The sequence below is a fragment of the Neopsephotus bourkii genome, unplaced genomic scaffold, assembly GCF_033783945.1.
Source record: "Neopsephotus bourkii isolate Nb327-2 ecotype Australia unplaced genomic scaffold, CSIRO-AGI_Nbou_v1 NB_809, whole genome shotgun sequence".
Lineage (NCBI taxonomy): Eukaryota > Metazoa > Chordata > Aves > Psittaciformes > Psittacidae > Neopsephotus > Neopsephotus bourkii.
Genome location: NW_026901305.1, coordinates 254,127 through 270,698, shown reverse-complemented (window position 1 = coordinate 270,698; position 16,572 = coordinate 254,127). Strand labels below are relative to the sequence as shown.

Sequence of the window (16,572 nt, the reverse complement as noted above, 5' to 3'; positions counted from 1 at the left end):
AAGAATGAAGTGGGAAGCTCTAGCTGTTGGTTCAGTCATTGATTTCACAGGGGCACACCGGTCAAATGGACTGCTGCTCCAGTGAAACAAAGCTGACACTCGCCCCTGCTCTGTGATGCTGCACCGCCCCGCCTCACGGCACCGCCCCTCCTCACGGCACCGCCCCGCCTCACGGTACCGCCCCGCCTCACGGCACCGCCCCGCCTCACGGCACCGCCCCTCCTCACGGCACCGCCCCGCCTCACGGCACCGCCCCGCCTCACGGCACCGCCCCGCCTCACGGCACCGCCCCGCCTCACGGCACCGCCCCGCCTCACGGCACCGCCCCTCCTCACGGCACAGCCCCGCCTCACGGCACCGCCCCGCCTCACGGCACCGCCTCGCCTGACGGCACCGCCCCGCCTCACGGCACCGCCCCGCCTCACGGTACCGCCCCGCCTCACGGCACCGCCCCGCCTCACGGCACCGCCCCGCCTCACGGCACCGCCGCCCCGGCCACCCACCGGCGGACTGGGGGCGGGGCCCAGCTGGTGGCGTCACGACGTCGCTCCGCCCCTTGCCCTGCCCCCTTGCCTGGCCAATCGCGTGGCGCCCTGTTGGCTATGCCCGGCGTCCTGGAGTACGGCTCAAGATGGCGGCGCGCGCGCAGCGGGGTGGCGTGGCTGCGGCCCTCCTCGCCTGTGCCCTGCTCGCCCTGAGCCGCTCTCCGCTGGCCCTCGGGCAGGCGGCGGAAGGCTCAGCAGCGGCTCTGCCGCACCGCCGCTTTGAGTACAAGTACAGCTTCAAGGGGCCGCATTTGGTACAGGCGGACGGGACTGTGCCGTTCTGGGTGCATACGGGCAGTAAGTGCCGGGCGGCAAGTTGCGAGCGGGGCCGGGCCGTGTTGCTGCCGTGCGGGGAGCGGAGGGGCACGGCGAAGGTGGACGCGGCCGGCGGGACCGGTAGCTTTGCTTGGGTCACAGGGCCGCCAAGGCAACGGCTGGGGAGCGGCGGCGGCTCTTGTGACCGGCCGCTGCTCTTGTGACCGGCCGCTGCCCGAAGGGAGCGGAGCTGGGCTCGTCCCCCCGATCCCTGAGCCTTCTGCCACCTCGGCAGGGTCCCGCGGCCCTGCACGGAGCTCCCAGGGAGCAGAGGAGGGGCTGTGCCAGCGGTTCAGTGGCCAGAAGCTCTCCCGTACCGTGCGGCTCGAAGGCAGCCGTGTGCTGTGTGGTGCGCTCGCTCCGCCGCCGTGTGCGCTCCAGGGAGCGCTCCGCGCAGTGCTGATGTGTCACTCGGGCAGAGTGCGGGCCCGCATCGCGCTCTGCCTGAGCCGAGCCCCGGGGCTGCGGGTCCCCTTAGCGCTCGGGCTGTAAGAGCCTGAAACGGAAACCGTGCCTTGGCAAATAGAGCTTCACTGAGCATAGCTTATGCCATTGAAGTATAGGTCAGGGATGTGACTGTGCTAAGAATGCATCTAGGCTTCTGTAAAGCCCCCTCCTGTAAACTGTGTTGATATTCAGGGTACATAAGGTTCTGCCTTGGTACGGTTTCTCTGCAGGAACTTCTAATGTGGAGTTTGGGTTTTTGTTCGGTTGGTTTTTACAGGCTTTAATGATGAGTGTGAATCTTGTACTAATGTTTCACATTATGCTGTAAGCGACGTGAAGGATGCTGTCTATAGATAAGCTGTTGCAGGTAAAAGTGTGTTTTGTTGCTGGGGTTTTTCCCCTTCTCAACTGGTTGAGCAGTCCACTAAAAAGTGATTCTGAAAACTGTTCTCTAGTTGAGGAGACCAGAAAACTTTGACTTCAGAAGATCTGTTGATTGGCTGGTTAAGCACTTGCAATATGTTCTCTCTCATGTAACTGGCGTTTGTTATTGCCTTTCTAGATGCCATACCAAGCGCAGATCAGATTCGTATAACAACGTCTTTGAAGAGCCAGAGAGGGTCAGTGTGGACGAAAACTAAGTCAATATTTGAATATTGGGAAGTCGAAGTGACCTTTCGAGTTACAGGAAGAGGCCGCATTGGAGCTGATGGATTGGTATTAAGAATTTGATCTAACTGAAAAAAAAAAATGGACAAGCTGTAAAAAGTGATTATTGACTTGTGACTCTTACTTCTGTAATAGGCAATCTGGTATACAGAAGAGCAAGGCTTGGAAGGCCCTGTTTTTGGGGCAGCTGATCAATGGAATGGTGTTGGAATTTTCTTTGATTCCTTTGACAATGATGGAAAGGTTAGTTGAAAAAAGACTCTTCTGGCAAACTCTTCCTGCTTGTTCTGTACCTATCATTGGGGGGGGAAGATGATGTTATTTTCTTTCACTTTGAAGGGATAAATTAAAATAGTCAATTTTCCCTTTCATAATTTTTACTCAACTGTTTTACACTTGTTTGTTAAGCTTGCAAGTTGAAGTGCAACACATAATGTACCTTCTCTGAACATCGACGCATAGGTCACGTTTGGAGGGGAAATACTGTATGTAACTGTATAAGCTGAAATTTGGAATGGCCATGCATTATTTGAAATGTTGATATATGTCTGCTTTGCAAGAGGCTTATTATAACAAAATATGGCACTGCGGAAAACCAAATTTGTCTGTCTTCAGAGATGCTCTTTTTCTTGGAACAAATCTTCCTTGAGTAGTTCAGCAGTGAAAAATCTGTAGCAGATGGGGATGGCAGTTGCTGTTTTGAATTTCCAGTTTCAACTCCAGCATGATCCTTAGAAACTTTAACAATAGTGTGTCTCTTGCTTTTTTTTTGTTGTCACAACCTATCAGAAGGAAAAGAACCACAATTTTGTTGCGATTTAGTCCTTTTTGAAGATAAAGGACTCCCCTACCCCACCATTGTGAATTGAGAAGGACATTATTTTCTGAGTTCTTGAAGTCTGTTTTGTTTGGTGTTTTTCAAGAGCTGGTAATCTGTGTAGTGGTAGAGTGTATTCCTTTATATCATGGTTTTAACCCTTGTAGACAGGTAAGCACCATATGGCCAGTCACTTGTTCTGTGATGGGGTGGGAGATAAAATCAGAAGGCTAAAAGTAAGAAAACTTGTGGATTGAGATGCTCCCAGTTTAATAGGCAAAGCAAAAGCTGCATGATCAAGCAAAGAAAAAAATGAATTTGCTACTTCCCACTGTCAGGCAGGTGTTCAGCCATCTCCAGTACCTCATAATGATGACTTGGGAAGACAAAATGCCATAAGTCTGAATGTCCCCCCTTCCTTCTTATTCCCCCAGCTTTTATTGCTGAGCGTGATGCTATATGTGCTGGGATATTCCTTGGTCAGCTGTCCTAGCTGTGTCCTCTCAGAGCTCCTGCACTGCACCCTACTCACTGGTGTGAAAAGCAGAAAAGGCCTTGAGCCTGTGTCAGCAATAACTAAGACATTGCTGTGTTGCCCACACTGGTTTTTATCATTAATCCAGAACATAGCCCCATACCATCTACAATGAAGAAATTCCGTCTGTAGTGTAATGGCTTTAGGTGCTTTATTGCAGAAAGGCTATCGGTGATGTTGCTTCTGTTTCATGTTGAATTTAACTTCCATTTTTTGCTATTTATTTTTCTAGAAAAACAATCCTGGAGTGATTGTTGTAGGCAACAATGGTAAACTTCTATATGATCATCAGAAGTAAGTTTATTTTTAGTATTAATGATGGATGTTTGCTTTTGATTGATGAAATGTTGCATGAAACTCTTAAACATTGTAAAAGTTTCTTTCATGTGAAACCTTGTTTCCTTTGTTTGAGTTTTTCTATTTGTTAAAACAGTGTTATGGCAGTAACAGCACAGAAATTGGCAACTGACGGATGTTAAATGGTATGTGTCCTTTGGGATGAAGGAACTCAGATAAATGGAAGTACAGGCTTTTTGCCTCTTCACTACCTGTGGGTGTCTTCCACACACAGCTAACAACTGACAGAAGTGACTGAAAGCTAATTGCTTGCTACCGCAATTAATTGGTTTAATTTTGATTTCAGATTGTTTATAGTCAACAGCACAATTGACATCTTTTTGGATTCTGAGAAGTGTCTAGCTTAGTTGATGCTGTCTGGACTACAGCTTATTTCCATCTCAGTTTGTATTTAGCTTCATTAGTGCAGTCCAGAATATAGCTTATTTCTCTCTTAGTTCACAGGTGTGGGAATATCTCTAACCTTGGAGATTTCCCCTGTGTTCAAGTTTCCCCATTGCTGCTGTAGTGTCCGTGTAAAACATGCAGTACTGTTGATCTCAGACTTCAGAAAACAGTGCAGTTGTGGGACAGCTTTTGAAAAACCTACATATTGACAAACTACCATGATGTTGCTTAGTGATACACTGATGCTTTTTTGTCTTAGCTGATAAATCATAAGATATAGTTTTATGCAAGTTGTCTTCTTGCATAGTGATGGTTCCACACAAGCATTGGCATCCTGTCAGAGGGACTTCCGTAACAAGCCCTATCCTGTTCGAGTAAAGATAACATACTACCAAAAAACCCTGACTGTAAGTACTGTGAAATAACATCATTATGTTTGTTTCTTAGCTGTTTAAGTGTGAGATTGTTGCAAGTGTCTGAAAACCCAAAGACCCTGTATGTTAATTCTGGTGTGTTTGAAAATGTGGAGCTTGGTAGCAGAAGTAGGAAGGAGGTGCAGCGTTCAAACCCTGGGCAGGTTTTAAGCTACATTAGTGCATCTGTAGTTTTAGGAGCTGACTTGGTAGATATTGCTGATTTCTCTGGTGTTACTTAGGAGTCAGTTATGCTAAGTCATATGTGCTCGCACCCTTCTTTTGCTGTTGACTTGCCTGTAGAGGTGTCTTAAAGCCAGCATGTTTCTCAGCTGCTAAAGGATTGAGCAGCTCCTTGAGTTGAGTGGTACTTTTCAAGCTGACATGCGAGCTGTGCAGGGTTTTGTAGCTGATGGTAAGAGGCTCTTGAAATGTGACAAAAAAAATGAAGCTTGTGCACTGACAGTAGATTTAAATTTGCTACTTGAGGCTTCTCATCTCCAAGAAATAATAGGGCTTTGAAGATGAAAGATAGAAAACAATGCTGTAAGGGAGTCTTCAACACTTCCTAAATACAGTTAGGATGATTGTGAATTCCTTCTAGATAAAGAAAGAGTAATGTTATTATGGTGCTGGGTTGCAACAGCTACGAAGTGTGGGTTTCTTAGTCTCTGAAAAGGTGCTATTCATAGGTATTAGCCATAAAATGCACAGCTGTTATTCTATAGTAAAAGTTTCTCTAAAAGTAAACATGAATGCTCCTAGCAGAGGGTGGACCTTGTACTGTGTTGTAATGGTAAAAACTATTTAACTTCTGAATGAAAATGGAATTTCAGACTCCAAGGCTGCTCACTTCCAGAATGTACCTGGTCCCTGATGTCTTATCTAGGAACTCCTCTGTCCAAATGTTGCTGTTAATCCTAGCAGTTCTGCAGGTGCATCTATGCATTTTCTTTGTTAAAAGCATCTTTCAGAAAAGAAATAGTTTTTGCTTTCTAGTATTGGCTGTCAAATTACCCAGTTAAATTGTATTTGTGACCATTACTGTAAACTGACAAAGCAATTAACACAAATAGATTTATGTGGTAAAATTTACATGTTTATCCTTTTAGGTATTGATTAATAATGGCTTTACTCCGGATAAAGAAGACTATGAATTCTGTGCAAAAGTGGAAGATATGGTGTTGCCATCACAAGGCTATTTTGGAATATCTGCAGCAACAGGGGGACTTGCAGGTAGAAAATGTTAAACATTGTGACAAATTGTGTGGGGGCTTGCAAGAAATAGGGTTTTGTGTGTTTGCTTTTACTGCTAGTCTTGGTGCGTTATACGAATTTTTGACCATGATGATGTAATTAACTCTCCCATTCCCAGATAACTGGTATGCTTAGGCCTTTTCCTGGCCAGAGCAGGACTTTCAGTTTATCCTGACAAAGATGTGCAGTCTCATTTCCCACTGCATAAGCTTTTGGGAGGACTTTGGGAGGATGCTGTTGCCTGAAGACCCTTTGCAAGTGCAAGGCTGTGCTTGAGAAGTACCAGGATTTGTAGCCTGTAACAGTAGCAATTAACAGCGTGCTTTTGTTTTGTTGAATACAGATGATCACGATGTTCTGTCTTTTCTGACCTTCCAGTTGACAGAGCCTGGCAAAGAAGCAGTAAGCATCTTTATGCCTAATTAATACAATATGTTACTGTATATATCTTGTATGTAGCACCTGATGATGGTGTTTCCTCTGAAGCCATGTTTGTCACCCCTGTTTCAGGATTTTGGCATGTAGCTGTGCTGTCATCCATTTTAGAAAAAGGAGACTAATAGTGTAATGTTTCAGTAATAATTCCATTTTCAAGACCAGAGCTCTTGAAGCAGCACCAAATTGACAGAAATCCTGATGTTGAATCAAAACATGCAAAGAATACAAATCGAAAAGTACACTTTGGTAAATGGGCAAGTAATCTGTTCTTGCCTTCAGCTTCTTGTATCTCTAGAACAGTCTGTACTGCCTAACAACATCTATCCTTGTAAAACTTGGTTTCTTTTTAATCACAGAAAGTATGCATATATCAGGAAAAAGCTGTGGGACTCCAGAGGAATGTCTGCTTACTCACTTCAACTTAATATGTTAATATGAATTAATGTTCTGGTAATTGTGTTGTGTCTTCAAATCTGAAGTACCAACAGCCTTGCTTAAGGATAAGTTATGTATGAATGGTAGAGACCATGAAAAAACATCTTTTTTTCTCCTTCCCCCACCCCAATGTTTTAAAGCCAATGCCAGACGCAGAAATTCCTCAGAAAGATAAAGAGAAGTATCAAGAAGAGTTTGAGCACTTCCAACAAGAATTGGATAAAAAGAAGGAAGAATTTCAAAAGGAACATCCTGATGTGCAAGGGCAGCCAGGCAGGTTATTTGAGCCATTTTTCACCTGTCAAGGAAAACATTTTGCTTTCCAGGATACTCAGAACTGGGACCTGATGCTCTGACTGGTCTTACTAAGGTCCTACTGGTGTTATCTACTGTAATAATCTTTGGTCTTTTGTTTGTAAACTGTTTTATTAAATAGCAAGTCCCTGTTGTCATGGGTGGCTTGAGACTAGAACAAACAAGTGGAAACATGCTGGGAATGATGAAAGTCTTCTGGACTTTCTTCTTCTGATGTTGCTGAAGCTGTGGAGAAGCTCAAATGTGCAGTCACTCTCTATTTCAAGCTATATTTTAAAGCTTACTTTTTCTAAAAAGTACCTATTACTTAATATCTGCAATTTCCTTCTGAAGGATAGTTGGTAGCACAGTGCTAGCTTACAGAAAGATAGCAGCATCCTGTTTCCATTCTATGTTGCATATTTCCCCAGTATTGAAATAGGAACTCTAAGGTAGAGTCTGGGTTTGAATGCCTGCTTATTTCTGTTCAGTTGTTTGGGTCCCATTTGAGTCTCCTTTGCTATGGTAATAGCAAAAATTGAACACCAGATATAACAAACTATAGGGAAAAAAGTATATTTGTGTGAAAACTTGAGGGGTACAAGAGAAATGACACAATGCATATATGCAAGAAGAATGCTTATATGTAAGAACTCTTGTGCTTTTTTTTCCTTATCAGCGGATGATCTTTTTGAAACTGTAAGTGATCGTGAACTGAGGCAAATCTTTGAGGGACAGAATCGAATTCATCTTGAAATAAAGCAGCTGAATAGGCAATTGGACATGATTCTGGATGAGCAAAGGAGATACGTCTCTCTAGTCACAGATGAGATTGCTAAAAGAGGAGCTGGTTTGCCAGGTCAACAAGGGCAGGTAAATAAAAACCCCAAGCTGTCATTGCTGTCAGCCTAACTTCAGCAGCACGATTGATTTGCTTTTTCCACGATAGTTGATCTTTTTCTCACACCCCCCTCCACCCACCAGGTTTCCCAGCAAGAGATTGAGACAGTTGTGAAAACTCAAGAAGAGGTCGTTAGACAAGTAAATGAAATAAGGTAAGTGTTTTCTGAATAGTAAGGCTGTGTCTTGATTTCTGTATTATTTTCCACCTTTTACATCCTATTTATTATTTCAGTCAGAATGTCAGAATACTGACAAACTTGAAATTTCTCTGTGCCAGTTTTTTAGTGACAACTTTCTGCACACAGCTGATTTCTAGAATAACCCAAGTTCATGTTCCAAGGGTGACTGAGCTCTGAATTTGCCTCTTTTTGTGTTGTTTTTGTCATGATATTCCACTTTCCAGTTAAGTCTATTCCCTTTAAAAACAATCCGTTTCTGCTAATGTGATAACCTGCTACCTTGTGGTCATCTGTTGCTCTGACTTAGGAGTATTGATAACAACATGAGCATAAATGCTCTGGGCTTACAGCTAGTGAACCTGAAAAAAGAAAAAGGTATCTTGTCAATATACTCAGTCTACTCCTCATATATTAATAACCCCACTTAATCATTATATTAATAGAATGGATAATATTATGTATAGAAAATATTATGAGATATATTTGAGGGTTTTTTTAGTGTAAAAAACCTGGCAAAAGAAAAAAGCACTCTAATATGCAACTGCTGTCACATTGCGTAGTGAAGACAGAAATGTATTGGTTTAGTTGTGGCAGTGCAGTGTATAGACCACTTTAGTGATTTGTCCCCATTTCTTACAGATTAAGTGGGCTCTTTCTCTTCGGTTGGTTTGTTCTTTTGTTGGAGGACTTTCTGCCAGTGAACTTCCTCAGGGAACTTGTGTATCTGCAGGGACGATTGCAAGTCCCCAATTGCTTATTAATTTTGCTTTTTAAGATGCAGTTTTTAAAATGGATTGATTCAAATTATGTCTCCAGATGAAGTCTTTATTTTGACAGTGCTATACTTGTAAAGTGGATTGGAGAAAATTCTCATGTTTGGTAGGGACGCTTGTGTACTGCTTCCAAGATGTTTTACAGTTCCTGCCTTTAGCAGGAATGGCTTAAAGTTGGCTTAACCCTTCATTTATAGTAGTTAAAACGTTTCTTACCTTGGGCTTAGAGTAAGGAGAAAAACAATTCCTACAGTTGTGGGGGATTTTTTTCCTGCATTAGTTCAAGGGCAGCTCTTGTGATTTATCTAAGTAGGTCAGGTTTCTGTAGGATGAAGATTAGAGTGCTTCCATTTTTGCATTTGTTCTTCCACGAAAGCTTTCATGTTAATATTCTTGACAAATCTTTATACCTTGCAAGCAAATTAGATTTTCTTGTTAACGCTGGCAGTCTGCCCTTTTAGTGACTACTTATTAGGTATGAGTTTGCGTAACATCATCTTAATATTTTTCTTAGATTAAAGAAATGTTTTATTTAGAGAGAGAAATGAACAGCCCGCTGTTGCATTCCTGGTCATCCCGGAGGAAAAGGACTTAGTGTCTAAGTAATTTTCTTGTCAAGATTTGTGGATTTCTTAATCATCTGGTTACAGAAGAATCTTGCATGTTCATACAATAGAAGCTGCCAGCATGGTATTGTTCATGCAAAAGTAAATGTAAATTAAATTTGATGCAGAGCGTATCTATTTAGGGAGGCTGTTTTGCCTTTAAGAGACACTGGATCTGTCAGAGGGAGGGTGGGTATGCAGGTTTCTGTATTTTCGTAGCCATGGTTGTATGAGGAGCACAAAGAATAAAATGAGTATCACACTTTTTTTTTAGTGCTGTAGCACTAAAAGTAGTGGGGCAAGGTAAACGGTGAGGTGGGTGTGGATAGGCAGAATTGAGATCAGCATTTATTAGGCAGTGGTCATGATGGTGGTTCATGAGTTATTTAAGAAAGAAGCCTTCGAGTGGAAAACTTAACATCTAAAATAGGTTTTTATAACACCAGTTAAAAGTACAGGTAAACATTAATCCAATTACTTTTAAATAATCTATACCATGATGAGACAAAAATGTAAAATAATTTCTGGCTAAAGCTAAATTAAGCTAGGACAGGATGAGGAGTTTTTTGCATTCAGTGTGTGCGTGTGGGTTTGCTGTGTGTGTTGAATTTTAGTGGCATGAAGAGCAGCTGGTACAAAGCTGAAGGATGGGCAACATCTTTATGAAGCTTCTTTGAACCTTAACTAGCCATTTTCACAATGGATATGATCCGTTTAAATCACTAATTTTGTGTTGGGTTGGTTTTGGTTTCATCTCCTTTATGTGACAGTTAAAATAGTAAGTATTCAAGGCCAGGTTAGATGGGCTTTTGAGGCATTGAAAGAAGTCCCTGCCCACAGCAGGAGGGTCAGACTAGCTGATCTCCAAAGATCCCTTCCAATCCAAACCACTCCATGGTACTATGACAAATTGCTGACCACTGTACAGTTAGGACTGTATCTTGAAGGCATCGAAGTAAGCTCTCATCTGAACAAAATGTGAAGTTTTAAGTAAATTAAAAAGAAATCCAAAGACAATCTATTTTGTTTGCTCTGTTAATAATGGAGAGATTAACATTCACATGATAAATATTTTAGCTGTAGAATAATCTTCTTTGCAACTGAAAAGAAACATCACAGTAGGGAAAAATTATATAAACATATTGATTAGAGATTAAGGGGTTTTCCTCTCATTGACTAGTTTACCTCAAACAAAATTAGTTATGGAACCTGAACTTTACAGATTTAATTTGATTTGATGTAGTAGGAAAATGAATTCACATGAAAACAATATTAAGTATTATGACAATGCATATGAGAAATGAGTTTCTCGTATAAATGATAATCATGAAGCAAGGATGTATCTAAATCTTTTCTTATCCCTAAAGCCTCTTCTTTATTTTTATTTCTTATATGACTGCTTTTATTTATTTATTTTTCAAATAGCTTTTGGTTTTCTTTAAAGATTGCATTAAACTCTGCTTATCCTAAAGCCTTCGCAAGAGCCTCAGATAAAACACTCGGTTTAGACTTCATCAGTCAGGCAAAGCAGATGTCTAGCAATAGAATATTTGCCAGATCTTGTTCTCCACGTGACTTTGAGAGACGGTGCACTGGACAAGTTGAAACTGCCTAACCCCATAGTTTGATTAAGGAATTATTTCCTGATAGGTATTTTCGGAAACTAGATAAAATGTTTTCTGCCTAGCTATTCTATGATTTGGGGCAACTCTATTTCAGACTAACTTTAATGGCCCAAAAGGTGCCCAGAGGAAGTGCTATTTGTAGAGAAGCTTTTCTATGCTGAAATGTTTTGTGTCTGTCTTGTTTCAGAAATTCTGTGGCTGATACTCTGAGGTTGATCAGTGGTGCTCAACATCCTGGCTCTGCTGCCGGAGTCTATGAAACAACTCAGCACTTCAATGACATCAAAGAACACCTTCATGTAGTAAAGAGGGACATTGAGCATTTAGTACAACGAAATATGGTAATTTATGTGCTGGTAGCGTAAAGCATGGCTGTAATACTTGTTTTTTTTGGCTGTTAGTGAAAGGCTAGGATGAGCCAGCACTCAGTTTACGGCGTAATTAATCCTTTATTAAGCTGTTTTGCTAAAACTGCACTGCCTTGACCTAACTGCATGATCTGTGTCTTGATGAGAAGTTTTGCACAAAGAGCATGGTTTTTAGTCTAATTTCCTGTGGAAACAAGGTCAAGCAATTAGGTTTTCTGGGTGCTTTTTTATGTGTTTGTCCCCCTACTTAACGGCTCTATACAGAGGAGATTATTGCTTCTGCACAGAAGGGAGAGCTTTAATCGGGAAAGTTGGGCAGACTTCACTTAAGGTCTCCTAAGTGTGAAAGATGACTGTGTTCACATTCAAGAGCATCTTAGTCTAGCCTAGGTAGCAGTTGAATGAGCTTGTGATCCCATAGAAGGTGCTTTTTTTAATATTTTATTTTTTTATTTTTTCCCCTCTGGGTAGTGTCATTTCTGCCTGTTTACTGCTTGTTCTTATTTTTATATCATGCTTTAAAGACCTTGTTTTGTTTCTTGCATGTAGCAGTCTTTTAATGGCATGTCTTGTCTGCTCTTTTCTCAAATATTGTTTTTCTTTGGTTTTAGCCATCTAATGAGAAATCAAAGTGTCCAGAACTGCCACCATTTCCATCGTGCTTATCTACGATGCACTTCTTTATCTTTGTAGCAGTGCAAACAGTGCTATTCATCAGTTATATCATGTATAGGTAAGTCTCTTTTTGTTTAAAGACAACAGGGCAAATGGTTTTAGAACTTCTGGCTGGAAATAAAGTTGCAATGGTAAGATTATGTTAATCATCTTTAAAACAAGCAATCATTCAGATGGGAAGAGACCTTGGGAGGTCTCTAGTTCAGTCTTCTGCTCAAAGGAGGCTTAACACTGAATTCAGACAGGTTGCTTAGTGTTTAGACTGCTCAGATCTTAACCTCCAAGCATGGAAAAGGTACCACTGGTTTCAGTTTGCATGTTGTCTCATGTGATGTGTGTCTTTGTGAAGAAACTGCCTCTGTCTCCTTAATAACATCTTACAGGTATTGGAAAGCTCATGTTAGACCTTTTGAAGCTGCCTTTTGTCCAACATGAACAAGCCTAGTTCCATCCCTCCCTTCTATTCAGGCATGTGCTTCAGCTCTTGACCACCACCCTTGTGGTCCTCTGGACTCACTGAAGTTTATCAATATCTTAGGAAAATCTGATGTGATTTTTCCTTATTTTATGTGCTTGGTAGTCTTCCTTCTTGCTTCTCACAGACACTAATCGGGGTAAGGAGCAGGGACCAGAACAGCTGCCTTGCCCTTAGAAGGAAAAATGCTGTTTGCTACCTCTCTGGAAGGATAACTAATATTAATATAAGATTACTGCTGCTGATTGCAGTAGTTTTTGTGTGTCTCTTTCTCCACAAAGTGGAGAGTGTGTGTTTCCTACATATGTCATGTTATTCCACCAACTGAAATGATGGCTTGCAAGGCAAGCAAGAACCGGGTCCCCACTAGTTTTTTGATGCCCTTGTAATTCTAGCATCTGTGTGGCTGATCCACAGTATCCACTAAGAAAATAAATACGTTCTGTGCCAGAAGTAAAAGGAAATCCCATTTGAAGTAAATGCTTCCACTCTGGTTGCATATGTTTCCTTCTGTGTGATGGTTTTTAGAGCAATCAGATACAGAGAAGCTTTAGAAAATTTTAGTTCAAACATTTTAAGAGTCATTTTGTACGTTCTTTCACAGCTTCTGGTTTGTCTGGAATGTCTTGTTTCTTTCTGTGTCTGATGCAAAATTGGAACTAAAGCGATGATACTAATGTCTTTGTAAATAGGAAAAAATGTACCCTGCTTGTGTGGTATAACTTATATTTGATTTCCCTAAGTCTCTATTGACAAGGAATGGAGTCTTTTAATCCTCAAATAAATATTTAAACCAGTTAGCTAGCTTTATACTAGAAGTCCTTCATGAATTCTCTTCTGCTTTTTCTTTCAGGAGTCAACAAGAAGCAGCAGCCAAAAAGTTCTTTTGATGACCTGTTCTCTTTGTGTGTGCGTAACAGCAGTATGTATGCACAGAAAACTTTTATAAATGAGGGAAAACTTAGTGTTTGATATACTTCAATATTGTAAATTATTGAATTTTGTTAAACAAAATGAGTTCCTATTTAAAACTGTTAATGCTAAAGTTACAAATGGACTGGGGAGCAGCAGAACAAATGCTAGGTAAGGGAAGACTGTGGCCCCTATCTAGGTTGTGTTTTCAGCTAACTTCTCATAGATACTGGAAGGCAAATGCCATATTCCTCTTTTTTTGTTAAGACTCCAGAGGAAGGAATTGAAACACCTGGGTTTGGTTGTTCGTAAAGAGATTTGCAGTTGTATGATTTGTGCAAAAACCTTCCTGTTAAGTGTCCTGACAAGCGAATAAACAAAACACATCCAAAAAACAACAACAAAAAGAAAAACCAAGCAACCCCAACTGTTCTCTGGTTTTTTGAAGGGGCTGTAAAAGTGGTTTTTATAAACACTTCTTGACACTTGGATTTAACAGGTTAAGAATTACTATGTTAATTCTAACTCTTCATGAATTACAGATTTAAACATTTCTTAATATGTGGACACAAAGACAGACCTTTAACAGTCTGGCTGTTGATACCTGACATAGAAAACAAAATATACGGAACAAGCAAATAAAGGCTTGTCTCCTTATTTGGGGTTTTTGGTTTTAGGTAGTGAGAAAAAACATGATAAAGTAGTTTCTTCAAGAATATTGTGGACTGAGTTCTTTTTCATAGTTACAAGTGTGTCTGTAATTCTACTTGGAGATTTGTGGAACTTCTTCAGCAAAGATATCATTGCTTTGTACCTCTTCAGATCTGTTTTTATTAAGGGTATGTTTAGTGTATATATGTCTTATAAAGCTGTCTTCTGTCTTTCATGTATCAAATACAAATGCTTTAAGTCTTGACATGGCAACTGTTCTAAACTACAGCTATTGAGTGTTTAACCCATTTCTTCACAGGCTGTTGTTTCAGACACGTTTGTTAGTCCAGTAGCTATTGTAGAGCCAGTATTGTGTGTCAATTCCTGCTTGGTGTCAAAAGCGTGAGACTGAACATGTGTGTTTGATACTGCTTATCAGATGAACATTTGCTTCAGGAAAGAAACAAAGCAGACAGCCCAGATTGGGAATGTGAAATGAATTCATTTTGCCTTGATTACACATCTCTGGTGACTTTGTCCTTTGGTTGTTCAGGTGTAGAGCTAGAATAGGGGGGTTTGGTTTGGGTTTTTCTAATTCTATAAAGTACACAAATGCATTGGGATATTTCGCTTTTAATTATTAATCCATTTGTCTAAATCTGCGTAAGTTATCTGGAATCTAGCATACTACTACTGCATTCCCACACTCCCTTGGGGTGCAACACATGCTGCCAAATTTGCTGTAATGAAGAGCACTTCAGTATTGTGCCTGTCAGCTTGGAGAAACGATAAATCTATGCAAAATATCATGTTATTATTGTGTCCAAAAAGTGGATGTCTGTGCTATACCAATAAAACTGCCTACATGCCTCTTTACATAGCTACAGAATATAGTATGCTGTATGTGGTATAGCTTTATAGATTCGTTTCTGAATTTGAGAAGATTTTGCTGTGATAATCAGAAACCACTGCTTCAGGCTGATCTTGCTGGATAAATAGGGTAAATCCTTACTTTAAACACCAGCAAATACTTACAGGTGCCTTGAGTCTAAGCTCTTACAACCCTGACTCTTGTAACTAAACTTAATATATTTTCATAAATAGTTTTGAAAGTGGAGTGTTGTTCTTTTCAATTGCAGACCTTCCTGCATCAGTGCAACATCTAAAGAGACCTCCTTCTCTCACAGCAGGCTTTGCAAAGCTCTTTGTACAGAAAGGCTAGCAACTTTATGTCTAAGTAGGTGCATATATCAGGGATAAGAGGAACAGCTCTAATGCATCCGATTGGAGAAGGCCTGTATTTTTGTTACTGTGAATTTATCCAAATAGAACTTTCCTTTTAATGCTGGAGCACAACCATGCTGTTGTGTCTTTTTTCAGAAAGATAAGGCTGGGGATGGTGTCTAGGGGGACAACCTGCAACTGCCTCTTCAGTATGAGGCTCCACTCATGTGTTTGCTACTAATTGACCAGACACATCTCCCATGTGCAACTAGGAAACTTCAGTATTGGGGAGCAGAAGGTCCAATATGTAACAACCAAAAACTGACAGTTTTGCTTCGTGCTTCATTTCACAGTTGTCTCCTTGGAACTTCCATAATTGCCTTGTCGCTCACTGGATCAAAGGAAAGCTCCCAATTGCCCAGCTCAAATTTTGTCCTGTCTGTTCTTGAACTGATAGCAACAAATCTGTACTGTAAGAATGTTAGTCAGTTAGTAGCCTCCTGTTACAGCTGGCTACTAGAAGTTTCTTTTAACACTTATAGTATGTTTGATTCTTACCAAGTAATATTTCAGGACTAGGAGAAGACACCTTGGAATTCAGTTTCACAATACGGGGGAGAACAACTCTAATAAGCACTTGAAGTGTGAATGCTAAGTAGCAAATATTTGGCAGTAACAAGAGAATTTCACTGTACTGGTCAGAGTATGGTATATGTAGTCACACCTGAATCTTTCAAAAGTAAAACCCACAATACGGTTTGTAAATTGCCTAACTTCCTGTTTGAAGAAAATTTGACACTTACCAATGCATCAATTACTGTAACACCAAATACTGTCTACTGTTGGGGTTTTTTTCTCTAATTCAAGCAGCTGACATTGTCATATGTTTGTTTCTGACTAATGTAAATTGACACTTGGAGTTCAGAGATAACATTATTTGAATAAAGATGCATATTTTTAGTAAGTTTTTTTTCTTTTAATTGCGTATATGTCCATGAAATCCAAGCAAGTGTATCTGAAGCATTCTTTACTCTCTATTTAGAGAGTTTGAATGCCTTGAGATCCGGGTTCAGTCCTGCCTGACACTGGAGAATTACCAGCATTCAGAGGCTGAGGCTCTGCCTGTGCTGAAGGGACAGATGCCTGGCAGTGGTTAGAAAGATACACTGAATCTGGAGTTCATTCTGCACAAAGGAATCATACCCTGTGTTGTGGTCTAGTGCAAGAGTGGCTCTAACCTGAAAGTAAGATTTGCTCTAAAGCTTGTGTTAAG

The 16,572-nt window shown here is 41.0% G+C and overlaps 1 protein-coding gene across 2 annotated transcripts; it reads left to right on the top strand.

The window, feature by feature from the left end:
- Positions 1-580: 580 nt before the first annotated feature.
- LMAN1 (lectin, mannose binding 1) lies at positions 581-16,263 on the top strand. Of its 2 annotated transcripts, none has more exons than XM_061355610.1 (14): positions 581-842; positions 1,870-2,024; positions 2,112-2,219; positions 3,561-3,622; positions 4,380-4,479; positions 5,598-5,721; positions 6,086-6,144; positions 6,756-6,888; positions 7,589-7,782; positions 7,894-7,964; positions 11,182-11,335; positions 11,974-12,095; positions 13,366-13,421; positions 15,653-16,263. In XM_061355610.1, exons 1-13 carry the CDS (start codon positions 632-634, stop codon positions 13,400-13,402), a joined length of 1,530 nt encoding a protein of 509 aa, XP_061211594.1. In that variant the 5' UTR covers positions 581-631; the 3' UTR covers positions 13,403-13,421; positions 15,653-16,263. The 2 variants fall into 2 exon arrangements, with proteins under 2 accessions (XP_061211594.1, XP_061211596.1); XM_061355612.1 differs by having other exon boundaries at positions 13,366-13,434.
- Positions 16,264-16,572: the final 309 nt, after the last annotated feature.